Source organism: Rattus norvegicus, chromosome 1 (genome assembly GCF_021556685.1).
Source record: "Rattus norvegicus strain SHRSP/BbbUtx chromosome 1, alternate assembly SHRSP_T2T, whole genome shotgun sequence".
Classification (NCBI taxonomy): domain Eukaryota; kingdom Metazoa; phylum Chordata; class Mammalia; order Rodentia; family Muridae; genus Rattus; species Rattus norvegicus.
The window spans coordinates 208457945-208473387 of NC_141534.1; the positions used below are offsets into that span (position 1 = coordinate 208457945).

Genomic DNA, 15443 nt, shown 5'->3' on the forward strand with positions numbered 1-15443 from the left:
ATGGAAGGAAAACACAGGCAGGTCCTGAGCTAGGAATGCTATACTCATTTCACATGTTCAAAGGGATAGGGGAAGAACAGATGTCCTTCTTGATCCAAATCTACAGAGAGAGAGAAGAGAGAGAGAGAGAGAGAGAGAGAGAGAGAGAGAGACCCTAGGTGAAAATTCCACTGATACAAATATATTCCCTCTTTCCCTTTCTGACATCAGAGAATGGTGAGATGATCAATTTTCAAAATCAGACTTCAGCACAGTAAAGTGTAACATTTCTCTCAGAAGCCAAGCTACACATCTGTCAATTGCACACTCCACACAAAAATGGTCAGTCAAAACCAGACAGTAGTGACAGAGTTTGTTCTGCAAGGATTCTCAGAGCACCCTAGTCTAAGACTGTTTCTGACAGGCTGCTTCCTGTCCCTATATGCAATGGCTCTAATGGGCAATATTGTGATAATTGCTTTGGTCACCTCCAGCACTGGACTCCACAGCCCCATGTACTTTTTCCTGTGCAACTTAGCGACCATGGACATTATCTGCACCTCTTCTGTTTTGCCAAAGGCACTGGTTGGTCTACTATCTGAGGAAAACATCATTTCATTCAAGGGATGCATGACCCAGCTCTTCTTTCTTGTGTGGTCTGGATCCTCTGAGTTGCTGCTACTCACAGTCATGGCCTATGACCGTTATGTAGCCATCTGTGCTCCCCTCCACTACAGCACTAGGATGAGCCCACAACTGTGTGGGATACTGGCCATTGGTGTGTGGTCTGTCTGTGCACTGAATGCATCTATCAACACTGGTCTGATGACAAGGCTGTCATTCTGTGGCCCCAATGTCATCAACCACTTCTTCTGTGAGATACCCCCACTCCTCCTGCTCTCCTGTAGCTCCACATATGTTAATAGCCTTATGACTCTTGTGGCAGATGCCTTTTATGGAGGCATCAACTTTGTGTTAACCCTGTTATCCTATGGCTGCATCATTGCCAGCATCCTACACATGCGTTCTGCTGAGGGCAAGAGGAAAGCCTTTTCTACCTGCTCATCCCACCTCATCGTGGTCACTATGTATTATTCATCTGTGTTCTGTGCCTATATCAGTCCTGGATCCAGCTACAACCCAGAAAGAAGCAAATTTACCTCAGTACTATACTCAGTCCTCAGCCCAACCCTAAACCCCCTCATCTATACACTGAGGAACAAGAATGTCAAGCTTGCCTTGGGCAGGATTTTGGCCTCTTTCTCACATTAAGTGGAGATATGTAGGCTGTTATATAGGCCCGAATTGTTCCTAAACATGATTTACTTAGAGCAGTCTCATAAAGTTGGGTGTCTCTATTGTTGCTTAGAAAACTGATGAGAAGATTGGACAATTCCACTCACCGTACCTTTTTTGAGTCAGTGTAAATAAAAATACAGCTTTATCTCCTGACAAAAACAAATCATTTCAAAAGTAAAGTTTATCTAACTAGGGAGTCCATGTTCCTTGGCTGAAAGATATTCAGTGGATGACTTTGGTGATAGTCAAAAAACAGTCTTTCATCCAGTCCCACCCTATGAATACCACAGAGCCTTGGCTAAAAACTACAGCTAATGAATCCAAATTTCATAAGTAACCTTACAGGGCAAGTGTGGTCTCAGTATCTTGGGAAGAATCAAGAATAGAGGTACTCAGGTTTACAATTTCGCAACTCCTTGCTGTGCTATGGACATCAATGGTGTTGCAACTGGTTTGAGGACAGATACAATCAGTAAACAGAGATGAAGTTTAAGTTTCAACAGTGAACTCTCACATGGGTTTCCAACTTATTTATGACAATGAAAATAAATAATCAGAAGCACAGAAAAGATTATTTATCTCTAACAAGAGATTTAGGGAAACTGCACAGGAAACTTAAACACCTTCACATTTACATATAAGTCAACAAAGAATAAATCATAGACAATTTTTTCTGTATAACATTTTAATTATATTCTTTCCACTCCCACAACTCTTTCCTCATCCTACCTACTCATCCAATAAGTGTCTCTCAATCTTTCTCCATCCATGTCTTTCATTGTCTGTGTCCCTCTTTGTCTCTGTGTATGTCTCTCTGCCTCTCTCCTCTCTGTCTCTCTGTTTATCTATGTCTATCTCTGTCTGTCTGTCTCTGTCTGCTCTTACTTTCTATCTCACTCTGTCTCTCTCTGTCTCTCTATCTCTGCCTCCCTCTCTGTCTGTCTCTGTCTCTCTCTGTCTCTCTCTCCCTGTCTCTCTCTCTCTCTCTCTCTCTCTCTCTCTCTCTCTCTCTCTCTCTCTCTCTCTCTGTAAAATGGAAAATAAGACCAAACCAATAAGACAGAAAAATGCCAAAACAAAATATGCTTGAGTCCACTTTGTGTTGACCAACCACTCCTGGCTAACACATGTTTAGAACAGAAGAGAAAAAGAGGAGGGGGAGGGGGATGGGGAGAGGAAGAAAAAGTGCAACTGTTTCCATTGCTGAGATATTGATGGGAAGACAACACAGCAGACAAAGGGGAGCATCTGCAACAACAGCTACTGAGATGCTGTATCCTTTTCAAACTACGTCCATTCCTCATCAGCTTACTTCCTTATTCTTCCTAACTGCTGCACCACACCAGGATTTGTGATGTAAATCATACATGGAACAGTAATTCATCCTTGTGACCCAAATACATTTTCCAAATATTGATTTTTGTCTCATGGTTCCAGAAGTTTCATTACATAGTTGTGTGAATTGTTTGGCCTATAGCATGGCAGGGCCTCATGGCGATGGGCTTATGATGCAGACCTTCATGTGGGTCCTGAACAACTGGAGCATGGGCTGTCCCAAAAGATGCTGCCTGCACACAGGATATGTTCTACTAGCTGGGCTACCTTGTCTGGCCTCAGTTGGAATATAAGTACCTAGTCTCAAAAAGATGTGAAGTACCAGGGTGTGCAGGGATAACAAGAAGGAGCACCTTCCCATAGGAGGAGAGATAAGAAGTGTGAAAGGACTGTGGGAGGCAGTGACTGGGAAGAGGACAATGAGTGAGGTTGTAAAGTCAATAAATAAAAATTCAACAAATAGTGGTGTTTCAACCAGAGGTCAGCATGTACAAGAATGAACCAAATACACATCTATAGAACATTTCTTCCTAAAACAAAAGAATATACCTCTTCTCACACCTCATCGTTCCTTCTCCAAAATTAACCATATAGCCAGTTATAAAAATGGCCTCAAAGGATACAAGAAGATTGAAATAATCACATGCATCATTTCAGATCACCACGGACTAAGGCTGGTCCTCAGTAACAGCAAAAACAGCAGAAAGTCCATGTACACGTGGAAGCTGAACAATGCTCTATTTAGTGATAACTTGGTCAGAAAGAAATAAAGAAAAAAATTTAAAGACTTTTAAGAATTTAATGAAAATTAAGACACAGCATACCCAAACTTATGGGACACACTAAAAACAATGCTAAGAGGAAAACTCATCGCTCTGGGTGCTTCCAGAAAGAAATTGGAAAGAGCATATATGTACCGCATTCTTTGTACCCCATATTTAATTGGGATATTTGGTTTGTGGAAATCTAACGTCTTTAATTTTTTATATATTTCAGATATTAGCCATTATTACTATGTAGCTTTGGTGAAGATCTTTTCTCAATCTGTAGGTTGCTGTTTTGTTCTACTGAGAGTCTTCCTTGCCTTCCAGAAAGTTTTTTGTTTCATGAGGTCCCATTCATCAAATGTTGATTGTAGAGAAAGCCATTGGTGTTCTGTTCAGGAAAATGTCTCCTATACAAATGCATTCAAAGCTATTTCTCACTTTCCATTCTATTAGATTTAGACTGTCTGGTTTTATATTGAGGCCTTTAATTCACTTGGACTTCAATTTAGAGCAGGGCGATAAGTATGCATCTATTTGCATTCTGCTACATGCAGACATCCTGTTAAACCAGCACCACTTCTTGAAGATACTTTCATTGGTTTGGTTTTATATTCTTTGTCAAAAATGAAGTGTCCCTACATGTGCAGGCTTGTTTCTGGGTCTAAAAAACTATTCCAATGATCAACCTGTTTTTATACCAATATCATGAAGTTTTTATTACTATTGCTCTGTAATACAGCTTGAGGTCAGAGAAGGTGCTTCCTCCCAAAAGTTCTTTTATTGTACAGGATTGCTTTGGCTATCTTCGTTTTTGTTTTTGTTTTGTTTTTGTTTGTTTGTTTTTGCATATGAACTTGAAAATTGCTCTTTCAAGATCTGTAAAGAATTCTGTCAGAATTTTGATGGGAATTTCAATGAATCTGTAGACACCCAACTTCTGTTATCTTGTTCAATTTCTTTCTTCAGAGAGAAACTTGAAGTTCTTGTCATACGGATCTTTCACTTGCTTGCTTAGATTTTGTACTATTTTTGCCACTGTGAAGGGTGTTGTTTCAATTAACTTCTTTCTCAGCCCATTTACCGTTTGTAGAAAAGAGGGCTACTGATTCCTTTGAGTGAGTTTTGTATCCAGCCACTCTGCTGAAAGTGTTTATCTGATAGAATTTGGGGTGTCAACTGTATATGCGATCATATCATGCACAAATAGTGATACGTTCACTTCTTTTTTCCCAATTTGTATTGCCTTGATCTCCTTTTGTTGTCTTATTGTTTTACCTAAAATTTTAAGTGAAATATTGAGGGAATGCAGAGAGAGTGGACAGCTTTGCCTGGTCTCTGATTTTTAGTGGAATTGCTTTAAGTTTCTCTCCATTTAATTTGATGTTGGTTGTTGTGTTGAAGCATGCTGCTTTTATTGTGTATAAACATGTGCCTTGCATCCCTGATTTCGCAAAGGCTTTTAAGATGGAGGGGTGTTGGATTTTTTGTCATTCTGAATGAAGTAAAACTTAATTTCAAAATATTTTTAATTTGCATTTCTCTGGTGACTACAAATATTGAACATTTAAAATTTGTTTTTACCAATTTGTGTTCATCTTTTGAAAATTCTGTTTAGTTCCGCTCCCCAGTTAAGTTGAATTGTTTGTTTACTTGTTGTTTACTTTCTAATTATTTTTATATTCTATACATTAACCTTCTGTCAGATGTCCAGATGGTGAAAAATATTTTGCCTTTCTGTAGGTTGCCTCTCAACTCAAATGATGGCGTTCTTTGCTGTACAGAAGCATTGCAGTTACACTGAGCCTATGTGTCAATTATTGATCTCAATGTCTACATGACCATGATTCTGTTCAGAAAGACCTTTTCAGTGACAATGAGTGCACACATATTCCTATATTCTCCGTTGTCATTTTAAGGGTGTTTGGGTCTTAGGTTGACATCTTGATCCACTTGGAGTCTAGATTTTTTAAAGTTTAGTAAGGGTCTAGTATGAATTCTGCATGTAATCATCTAGTTTCAGCATTACCATTAGTTAAAGATGCTGTCTTTAGTATGTGTTTTTTACTCCTTTGTAATAAATCATGTGCCTATGGGTGTGTGGACTTTTATCTGAGTCCACAAATTACTAATTTATAATATTTCTCTTGTCATTCTTTTTAGGGGTATCCTTTACTAATCTATTAGCTATTATTTCATGTAATTAGATTTTTATAGATGTGTGATTGGTAATAAAATTCTATCAGACTGTAAATGTTTTAATAGGATTCAATTATTTTTTGAATCATTCTACTTCACTCAGCTTGGAGTGAATCTTAATGAACACACCCTGAGGAAGAAGTTAATGTCACCCATAGATTATCAGTACTATCAGGAGTATAATCCAAAATTCAGTTCTACTAGACAAACTCAGAAAATGCTACAACCATATGAGGAATTTGCTTCTGTAATTCTTTTTCTAAAAAATAACTTGAAAAATGAAACTGTGCATTGGTGTTTTCTAGTATAACAGAATGGAGGGGGGAAACAAACATTGTCAGAAATTTGAATTTCTCTGAGGAATAATGGCAGGACTGCCTCTATGAAAATACAGGAGGCTGCACAGCCACAAAGCATCTCCTGCAGGAGAACCTGATTGAGGACTGCTTATGAGATCAAGGATTGATTGTACAGAAAATGCCAGCCAATTAGGCACTGCTGTTTACAAGAGATGCTTTCTAGGGACCACTGAGTCATGGGTAGAAGGCATTAAGGAGCTTGCAGCAGTGTTCAGATGAGTTTGCTGCAGCATTTCTCATCTGCTCCTGGAGTCTGTGTCATTGACTCTGCACCACCTCATCTTCAACTCTCGAGGGCAGGTAGGGTCAGGTTTCAAGTAGTACAGGGCACAGGCAACAGTTTACTCATGTATATTAAAAACAGAAATCATTTTGTGAAAATACAAACTCTATGGCTATGGTACCAGCCTGCACCTGAGCGTGAATCAATGATTTGATTTATATGGTCTGGAACAAGTGTGGGATGTGATAGCCAAAGAAACTCCACTTTTACCTACTTCTATCTTGGTACCTAATGGGTATTTGTTTCTGACCGAAGTTCTTGGAAAGTAAGTCCCAGAAACTCTGAATCCTTGAGCTCCCACTGAAATATGTACAGCCATGACCATCTGATTATTGTCTGAATATGTGCTAAACTGTGGCTTCTATGTCCTGGCAATGGAGATATTCAAAGAATATTTTTAGCTCACCTTGACTGCTTAATTGTGGCAGGGGTGAGCAGCACTTTGGTATCTGTAACTCACTAGTGTAGCTATTCAATGACTTCTTCTGATTTTCATTTTTAAAGGCCATTCTTTCACCTGGATCTGAGTCATATGTCTCTGATTTTGGCTAGAAATTGTGACCCTACTAGAAGTTTTAGTAAAAATGATTAATCCTAGTCAAAATTGAGTTTCTGGTTTCTTTCTCAAGGTTTTGAGTACCACAATAGTGGTGCATGCCTTATGGAATGTTTACCATTAAGTATAACATAAAACACAATATAACAAATGCCCTAAATTTAAGCAGTATCGCTCTACAGATTTATCTATTCAGATCGATGTTAGGATGGATGGATAGATAGATAGATAGATAGATAGATAGATAGATAGATAGATAGACAGACAGACAGACAGACAGACAGACAGACAGACAGACAGATAGATAGATAGATAGATAGATAGATAAGTGATAGATCCATCTATTTAGGGCATTAGAGGGAACATGAAGTTAAACACATGCAAGAAAACATATGGAATAAATTATTCTAGGCTAGCAAATTAAAAGAGGAGAAAATATTCTACAAAATAAATAGAATCATAAACACTGCTCATTAATAAATTTCAGTCTCAGATCTCTAATAAAAAGATTGCCTGACCAAACTCCTCCACACAAGTCTACAGAGAGCTTGGGTCATGTGGTCATGAGTCTCCCTTAATTGATCCTAAGAGCTTTCTTCTTGAGATTCTGTCCCAGGAGACACCAGCACATATACCGGCCCTAATCTCAGAAATGACAGATATTTCTGAAGGTCAGTCACCTCTAACAAAGGAAGACAGAGCTTCAGAGGAACAATAAAATCTTGCTGCTTGCAGGAAAGGAGTCTGTGCTCAGTACAGCGTGCACTTTCTGGAAGCCATCTGTCACCTGAATTTACTGCAACAGGAAAAGGTGAGTGAAAAGTAAAATCTCATTTATGTGACTCTTTTGGCTAACCATCAAGCTGCAAAGCAAAACTCTCATTATAAAAGTGACATATTTGCCAGTGATTGGACATCAGCATGAAGGGACATCAACTTATAATTTATTAACTTTAATGAATAGTCCTGGGGCAAAGGGCAGAAGATAATAGAAATGTTTGAGTTTCTATTCCACTGTATAAACAACAAAATGTCTACCTTCTAGTCATGATCTGTTTTTCATATCTGACATTTTTGCCTTATGTTCATACTCAGACTTACTCATTCCCCATCCATAATGCTCAGACTAGCTTTGACATGAAACCAACATATTTAAATGAGTCTAGGTCATATATCGATGACTAGATAGGGGTTGAATATTGTCCTGTCATGCCCTATTGCCACAGACCACCGAAGCAGGTTGTAGGGTTTTCTGGGACATGGGTCCTCAAACACTGGGTGGGTAAAGATCTGGTAGTGACAAACAGAAACACACACAGAGGCAGTTTAAATCTTAGTGTATTTTGCAGCCTTTAAACAGGGGTTTTGATGCAAGAGAAACAGGTATTATAATTCTAAAAGATGTGTTCCTGAAGCAGTAACAAAGAACAATTATCATAATCATCTGACACAGGGAAATATCAAAACATTCAGGTATTACAATTTCCAAAGTATGGGTTTAAAGAATCAATTACAAATGAAATATATAACATGACTATCACTTAACAGAATGAAGTACAAAAAAATCACTTATAGTTAATAGCAAACTTCCAAGAGTGGGTTCAAAAGAGCTTCAGGAGCACTTAGTTATGACCCCCAGGTACTGAAAATGTTAGTAAATTTCCATGGGTAATCTTTATCTAATATTTTGCTTCTGTCTTCTTAAAAATCCTCAGAGTTCAACTTAAAACTATACTTAAAAACAATGCTTTCTCTACCAAAATGTCAGAGCCCACCTCACTTACACACACATAGCCATACAAGTTCATACATTGTTGAGAGGGTTTTCATCAAAGTACTATTTTGTGAATACATAAATGATTATGAAGCAAAGCGCTGGATCTCTTGAAAAAAAAGGTCATGGTCAGTGACCCCATTTCAAGGAGTGGCTTCTTATCCAATTTTGTTCCTAAAAATCTCAGCCCAGGCTATCAGGAACATCTCGTAAGTATAGAAAAGGAATAGAAGAAGATAAAGCAGGAAACCTGCCAATGCAACTCAATATTTTTCTCTGGCTAGAGAGTTCCACAACCTGTTCCAGGAGACCTCCTCCCTTTGGGGTCTAATGCCTCAGTCTGTGGAACTTGTCACACAGAATCTACTGGTGTTGGTGTGGCACCTTATCATCCAGAGAAGATGATGAGAAAATGCCAGAGAAGAGAATCCCTTACCCCATTGTTTAAGTCCATTTTTGAACTATAGAAAATGACCTTCACCTTCCTTGAAGTTAAAATACCAGACAAGCCCTGATGGTGTTAGCCTTTCCCCGGTGGCTGCAGATCAGGAATGGCACGACTGGGGGTCGCCTGAGGAAACAATTACAGATGTCTATATTAGTGTCAAGAACATGGCCAGATAATGAGGGGTCTGAGGTAACAGGACTGGAGATGCAGATGCTTCCTTTCTCTCTTTTGTCTTGACAGACTGTGGCAGCTTCAGACACTCCAGTTCCTGACTGTGGTGAGGTTCCTCAGCAGCTTTGCTCCTGATTGAGGCTCAGATTCTGAAGGTTTGCAAGTCAGCCTTGCTGAGATCTGGCTTACATGTAATCATGAGAGGTTGTTGTGAATTTGTTCCCACAAACCTTCACCTGGATACTGGATGCTTGCATGTACTCTTAGGAAGAAATGAGTACACTTGCAATAAAAACTAATTTCACAAAGAGAAGAACAGAACTATGAGCAAAGGGCTCACGTACATGCAGATCATCTGACTGCTTCACTTTTAGGCATGGGTGAGCAGATGTAAAACTATTAATTTTTTTTCTTCTACATAGCAGCATCTTAGCTTATCACATCTGAGTAAGATGGTATTACATATCCCTGCTATATTCTTAGGAGTGACAGGCATCAAAATAAAGCTTGCTAAACACAGTGTGTATGAAAAGAATAAGTATTGATTTGTGGTATTCTATTAATGCTACTCTACTCTCTGTCATGCATTCAAACTATCCCAGAGGGGGGGAAATCTGTGTTAGTCTGTTGAGTATAACAGTTTATGGCATGCTGCTGGTGGCCCATACAGGCAAAATGGCGGTAACAAAGTGAGTTTTCTCCAACCTCATCTATCTGTAGTTTATCTTCTATAATAGTACAAATACTGAGGCTCCTCCATAATACTGTGTAGGGCACATGGTTTGATTCTAACTAGAAGCAGCAACTGGTACCACTAGGATAAGTACACAGGGTGACTTTCGTACTTTTCCTAAGAAGCCAGCACATACTCTGTAAGAAGCTAAGACTATATGGATGTTAAATGTAATAATTCAGTCTTTGTCCTTCAACAGATTAACAGTCATGATAATCTTCTAATCTCCTTCCCACTGTTTGTTCTTCAAGAAAACAGTCTCCATCCAGTTTCCTAGATGGTCTCAATGTGGACTTGGGAAGACTCCAAGCTAGCACCTGTGTAATTTCACTAGTTACTCCTGTCCTAGGAGTTTCAGGGTTCACCAATCAAAGCCCTGCATGATATCTCAGTCTCCTCCGTGGGTCCTTCTTATTAATCAAGATATTAAAGGATTTTACAGGTTGTCACTGCATTGCTGATGCCTTGGCTCAGAACGAGCTCTTAATCCCTTTATTGAAAGATACAGTTTATCAGGCTTTAGACATTTTTTATAATTGTTCTATTCTTGTTTCTAAGTGTTTGCAGTGGACTGGGGTAGAACATGTTAATTATCAATGTGGTTGATATAGATTTGATCAGAAATGTTGGCACACCTGCTCGAATTCATTGATGTTTCCTTGTGTTCATTCAGACCTGTCTGATGCTGGGCACACACTCATATTCTATCTCTCACTGTTGTAGAGCAAATGCATGAGTGTAGGTGTAGGCAAGGGATATATAGAGTGGCAAAGGCATTGCATTATGGTGTTCACAAGAGAGTCCCCACGTGTCCTCTCTAGTAGTGATGCAATGTCAGTGATGTTACACCCTCCCTTTCTCATTGGTGTTGCCCCCCTCCACTTTAAGAGATGTGGCTCCCATATATGTTAAGGTAGTTTCCATTTGCTCTAACACACTGAACCACTTTGAAAATGAACAGGAAATCTTTAATTAAAGGGATGTTGACAAGCAGGTTAAACCTTTTCATAATTTTCAAGGTAAACTTAAGGAAGAGGTTTCCATATTTTTAATCATGTGATGTCTTTTACACTATGCTACCGTCATATAGTCCAGATCTGTGCAAATGGAGGACATTTTCAGCATTCCAGAATTCCTCTACATCCTCTTGTTCAGGTCACAATAATCAGTAGGTAACACAGATGTGTATTTTCTTCTATGAGTCTGGTTTCGAGAGCATTTCCCTCTGCATGAAAGCATATATTCACTATTCACTGTGAATAGTTATTTTACACATCTTAAACTTTGGACTCCATACTGTTGTCTGTTTATAACATTCTATTCTGTGATAAATCTTTCTGACATGGTATATGAATAAATCTGCCATGAATGCTGCCAATCATTGTTACTATTTGGAAAAACAAGATTTGGCTGTGTTATTATTTCAGAATGTTAATACATACTAGAATATAGAATATAATAGATAATGTAAATGATACTGTTACTTTTTCATCTCTAGCTTTGAGCTACTGTCTTCTAGTTACTTGTAAATATGTAAGAGATGACTGTGGAGTGTCTTCACTCCACCACGCAGTGCCTGAAACTTATTCTTTCTAAATGTACTTGGTTCTCATTGTCCTATATTCCTTAGCATTTTACAGCTTTGCCAATTATCAAGTCTATTAATCATTATCCTACTAAGGTAGAGTTTTCTCGTTTCTACATGTGACATGTAAATGTGGTATCTGTCTTTCTGTGCCTGGTTTATATTTCTTCATGTATTATTCTGAATTCCCATGCCTTTTCTTTCTCATAGGGTACTATGTTATTCTGGTTGAATAACATTTTATTGTGCATAAATACTACCATTTCCTCATACCTTTATACTCTTACAAATACCTAGACCTAGGATCAATCTTGCCACATTCTCCTGGGCTTGTTAACAATTCCAAGAATGAATTCAATATAGAGAAGTGAGTCTTAAATTCAATGAGAAAGTGTTTACTTATCCCACAGCATCCATTTCACTTTCCAATCAGTGGACAGGTCTTGCCAAGCTTATGGATGTTGCTATAGCTCACAGGGTTCAGAACTGAGTGCTATTGGTGATGTTTTTCTCCCCAAGAAATCTGCACAGCACCTTTCAGAACTGTGAGAGCAAGCAAGTACTGAAGAAGCTGTCAGGTCTGTACCTACTTGATTTCTCCAGTTGACAGCAAAATAGGTGGTGTCTCTGCAATAGGATCTTACCATCACATGCTGGATGACAGCTAAGAGAAATAGCAAGAGCTTATAATGTCTGAGGGTCAACAGTGTACAGCAATTAACGTGTTTTAAAGTGTTCATCTCTTACCAATACAGATTTACTTAACAGCATGTGGTGTCTAGTTGAGCTGTTGCCCCATTATAAAATAATCCCATTTAAATATTTTTATATCTGTATATGATATGTTTTAGAAAGCGTCTACTGCAGCAGATATCTCTAGATATGTTTCAAGAGGGTCCAATGTGACACACCTCTCCTACCCCTTGTCCCCCCTTTGTCTTATTTAATGAGGTCCTTGCCATCTCTGAAACAGTATGTGTCATCTCCCTTTCTACCTTTACATGTTGCCTTACTAGATGGTATCCTTTATGAGTATTCCAAAGGAAGCACACATATCTATAGCTTGAAAGGTAATATCCACAGGTGAGAGAAAGCAGTTAATGTTTCTCTTTCTGGGTCAGGGCCACTTGACTCAGGATGATTTCTTCAGCTGTGCCCATTTTCCTAAATTTGGTTTTGTCATAGAATATCTTGGTTTCTCCATCTATGCTAATTGAGAGTTTTGCTGGATACAGTACCTTGGACTGGCATTTGTGTTCACTTAGGGTCTGTATGACATCTGTCCAGGATCTTCTGGCTTTCATAGTCTCTGGTAAGAAGTCTGGTGTAATACTTATAGGTCTACCTATATGTCACTTGATCTTTTTCCCCTACTGCTTTCAATATTCTTTCTTTGTTTTGTGCATTTGGTGTTTTGACTATATTGTAACGGGAGTAATTTCTCTTCTAGACCAATCTATTTGGATTTCTGTAAGCTTCTTGTATGTTTATGGGCATCTCATTCTTTAGGTTATGGAAGTTTTCTTCTATAATTTTGTTGGAGGTATTTACTGTCCTTTTAAGTTGGGAGTCTTCACTCTCTTCTATACCTATTGTCCTTAGGTTTGATCTTCTCATTGCTTCCTAGATGTCCGGGATGGTTTTGGGGCTAGGAGCTTTTTATGTTTTACATTCTGTTTGATGGTTGGGTACATGTTTTCTATAGTATCTTCTACCCCTGAGATTCTCTCTTCTATCTTTTATATTCTGTTGGTGATGCTTGAATCTATGACTCCTGATTTCTTCCCTAGGTTTACTATCTCCAGGGTTGTCCCTCTTTGTGATTTCTTTATTGTTTCTATTTCCATTTTTAAATCCTGGATGGTTTTGTCCATTTCTTTCACCTGTTTGGTTCTGTTTTTCTATAAGTCCTTAAGGGATTCTCTAAGGGATTTTTGTGTTTCCTCTTTAAGGATTTCTATTTGTTTACCTGTGTTGTCCTGTATTTTTAAAGGAGTTATTTATGGACTTCTTAAAGTCCTCCATCATCAGCATAAAATGTTATTTTAAATCTAAATCTTGCTTTTCAGGTTTGTTTGCATATCCTCTATTAGCTTTGGTGGGAGATCTGGGCTCTGATGATGCCAAGTAGACTTGGTTTCTGCTGCTTAGGTTCCTGCACTTGCCTCTCACCATCAAGCTGTCTCTGGTGTTAGCTTCTCTTGCTGTCTCTGACAGTGGCTTCACCCTCCTATAGGCCTGTGTATCAGCACACATGCAGACCTGTTTTCTTTCAGCTGGATCTGGGAACAGAGTGTTCTGCTCTCAGGTGTGTAGGTGCTCCTGGCAACTGACTTTCAACTCTCAGTGCAGGCAGAAACCCAAAAGTGCCTGCCCCTGACTTCTCCTAGTTCCCCTGCCCAGGGGGCACAGATGGCACTAGGTGATTTACTCTTGGCTAAGTAATGTGGGCAAAAATTATTTGTTAACATTGTGTTATTAGGAGTATCTGCTTTCTTTTTTTTTTTTATTAACTTGAGTATTTCTTATATACATTTCGAGTGTTATTCCCTTTCCCGGTTTCCGGGCAAACATCCCCCTCGCCCCTCCCCTTCCTTATGGGTGTTCCCCTCCCAACCCTCCCCCCATTGCCGCCCTCCCCCCATAGACTAGTTCACTGGGGGTTCAGTATTAGCAGGACCCAGGGCTTCCCCTTCCACTGGTGCTCTTACTAGGATATTCATTGCTACCTATGGGGTCAGAGTCCAGGGTCAGTCCATGTATAGTCTTTAGGTAGTGGCTTAGTCCCTGGAAGCTCTGGTTGCTTGGCATTGTTGTACTTTTGGGGTCTCGAGACCCTTCAAGATCTTCCAGTTCTTTCTCTTATTCCTTCAACGGGGGTCCTATTCTCAGTTCAGTGGTTTGCTGCTGGCATTCGCCTCTGTATTTGCTGTATTCTGGCTGTGTCTCTCAAGAGAGATCTACATCCGGCTCCTGTCGGTCTGCACTTCTTTGCTTCATCCATCTTGTCTAATTGGGTGGCTGTATATGTATGGGCCACATGTGGGGCAGGCTCTGAATGGGTGTTCCTTCAGTCTCTGTTTTAATCTTTGCCTCTCCCTTCCCTGCCAGGGGTATTCTTTTTCCTCATTTAAAGAAGGAGTGAAGCATTCACATTTTGATCATCCGTCTTGAGTTTGGTTTGTTCTAGGGATCTAGGGTAATTCAAGCATTTGGGCTAATAGACACTTATCAATGAGTGCATACCATGTATGTCTTTCTGTGATTGGGTTAGCTCACTCAGGATGATATTTTCCAGTTCCAACCATTTGCCTACGAATTTCATAAACTCGTTGTTTTTGATAGCTGAGTAATATTCCATTGTGTAGATGTACCACATTTTCTGTATCCAATCCTCTGTTGAAGGGCATCTGGGTTCTTTCCAGTTTCTGGCTATTATAAATAAGGCTGCGATGAACATAGTGGAGCACGTGTCTCTTTTATATGTTGAGGCATCTTTTGGGTATATGCCCAAGAGAGGTATAGCTGGATCCTCAGGCAGTTCAATGTCCAATTTTCTGAGGAACCTCCAGACTGATTTCCAGAATGGTTTTACCAGTCTGCAATCCCACCAACAATGGAGGAGTGTTCCTCTTTCTCCACATCCTCGCCAGCATCTGCTGTCACCTGAGTTTTTGATCTTAGCCATTCTCACTGGTGTGAGGTGGAATCTCAGGGTTGTTTTGATTTGCATTTCCCTTATGACTAAAGATGTTGAACATTTCTTTAGGTGTTTCTCAGCCATTCAGCATTCCTCAGCTGTGAATTCTTTGTTTAGCTCTGAACCCCATTTTTTAATAGGGTTATTTGTTTCCCTGCGGTCTCACTTCTTGAGTTCTTTGTATATTTTGGATATAAGGCCTCTATCTGTTGTAGGATTGGTAAAGATCTTTTCCCAATCTGTTGGTTGCCGTTTTGT

At 39.3% G+C, this 15443-nt stretch overlaps 1 protein-coding gene across 1 annotated transcript; it reads left to right on the top strand.

Annotated features, from left to right (window-relative positions):
- The first annotated feature begins 318 nt into the window (after positions 1-318).
- Or13a18b (olfactory receptor family 13 subfamily A member 18B) lies at positions 319-1251 on the top strand. Its single transcript, NM_001000241.1, is given in 1 exon segment — positions 319-1251. A coding segment is annotated over 1 exon segment (933 nt).
- Positions 1252-15443: the final 14192 nt, after the last annotated feature.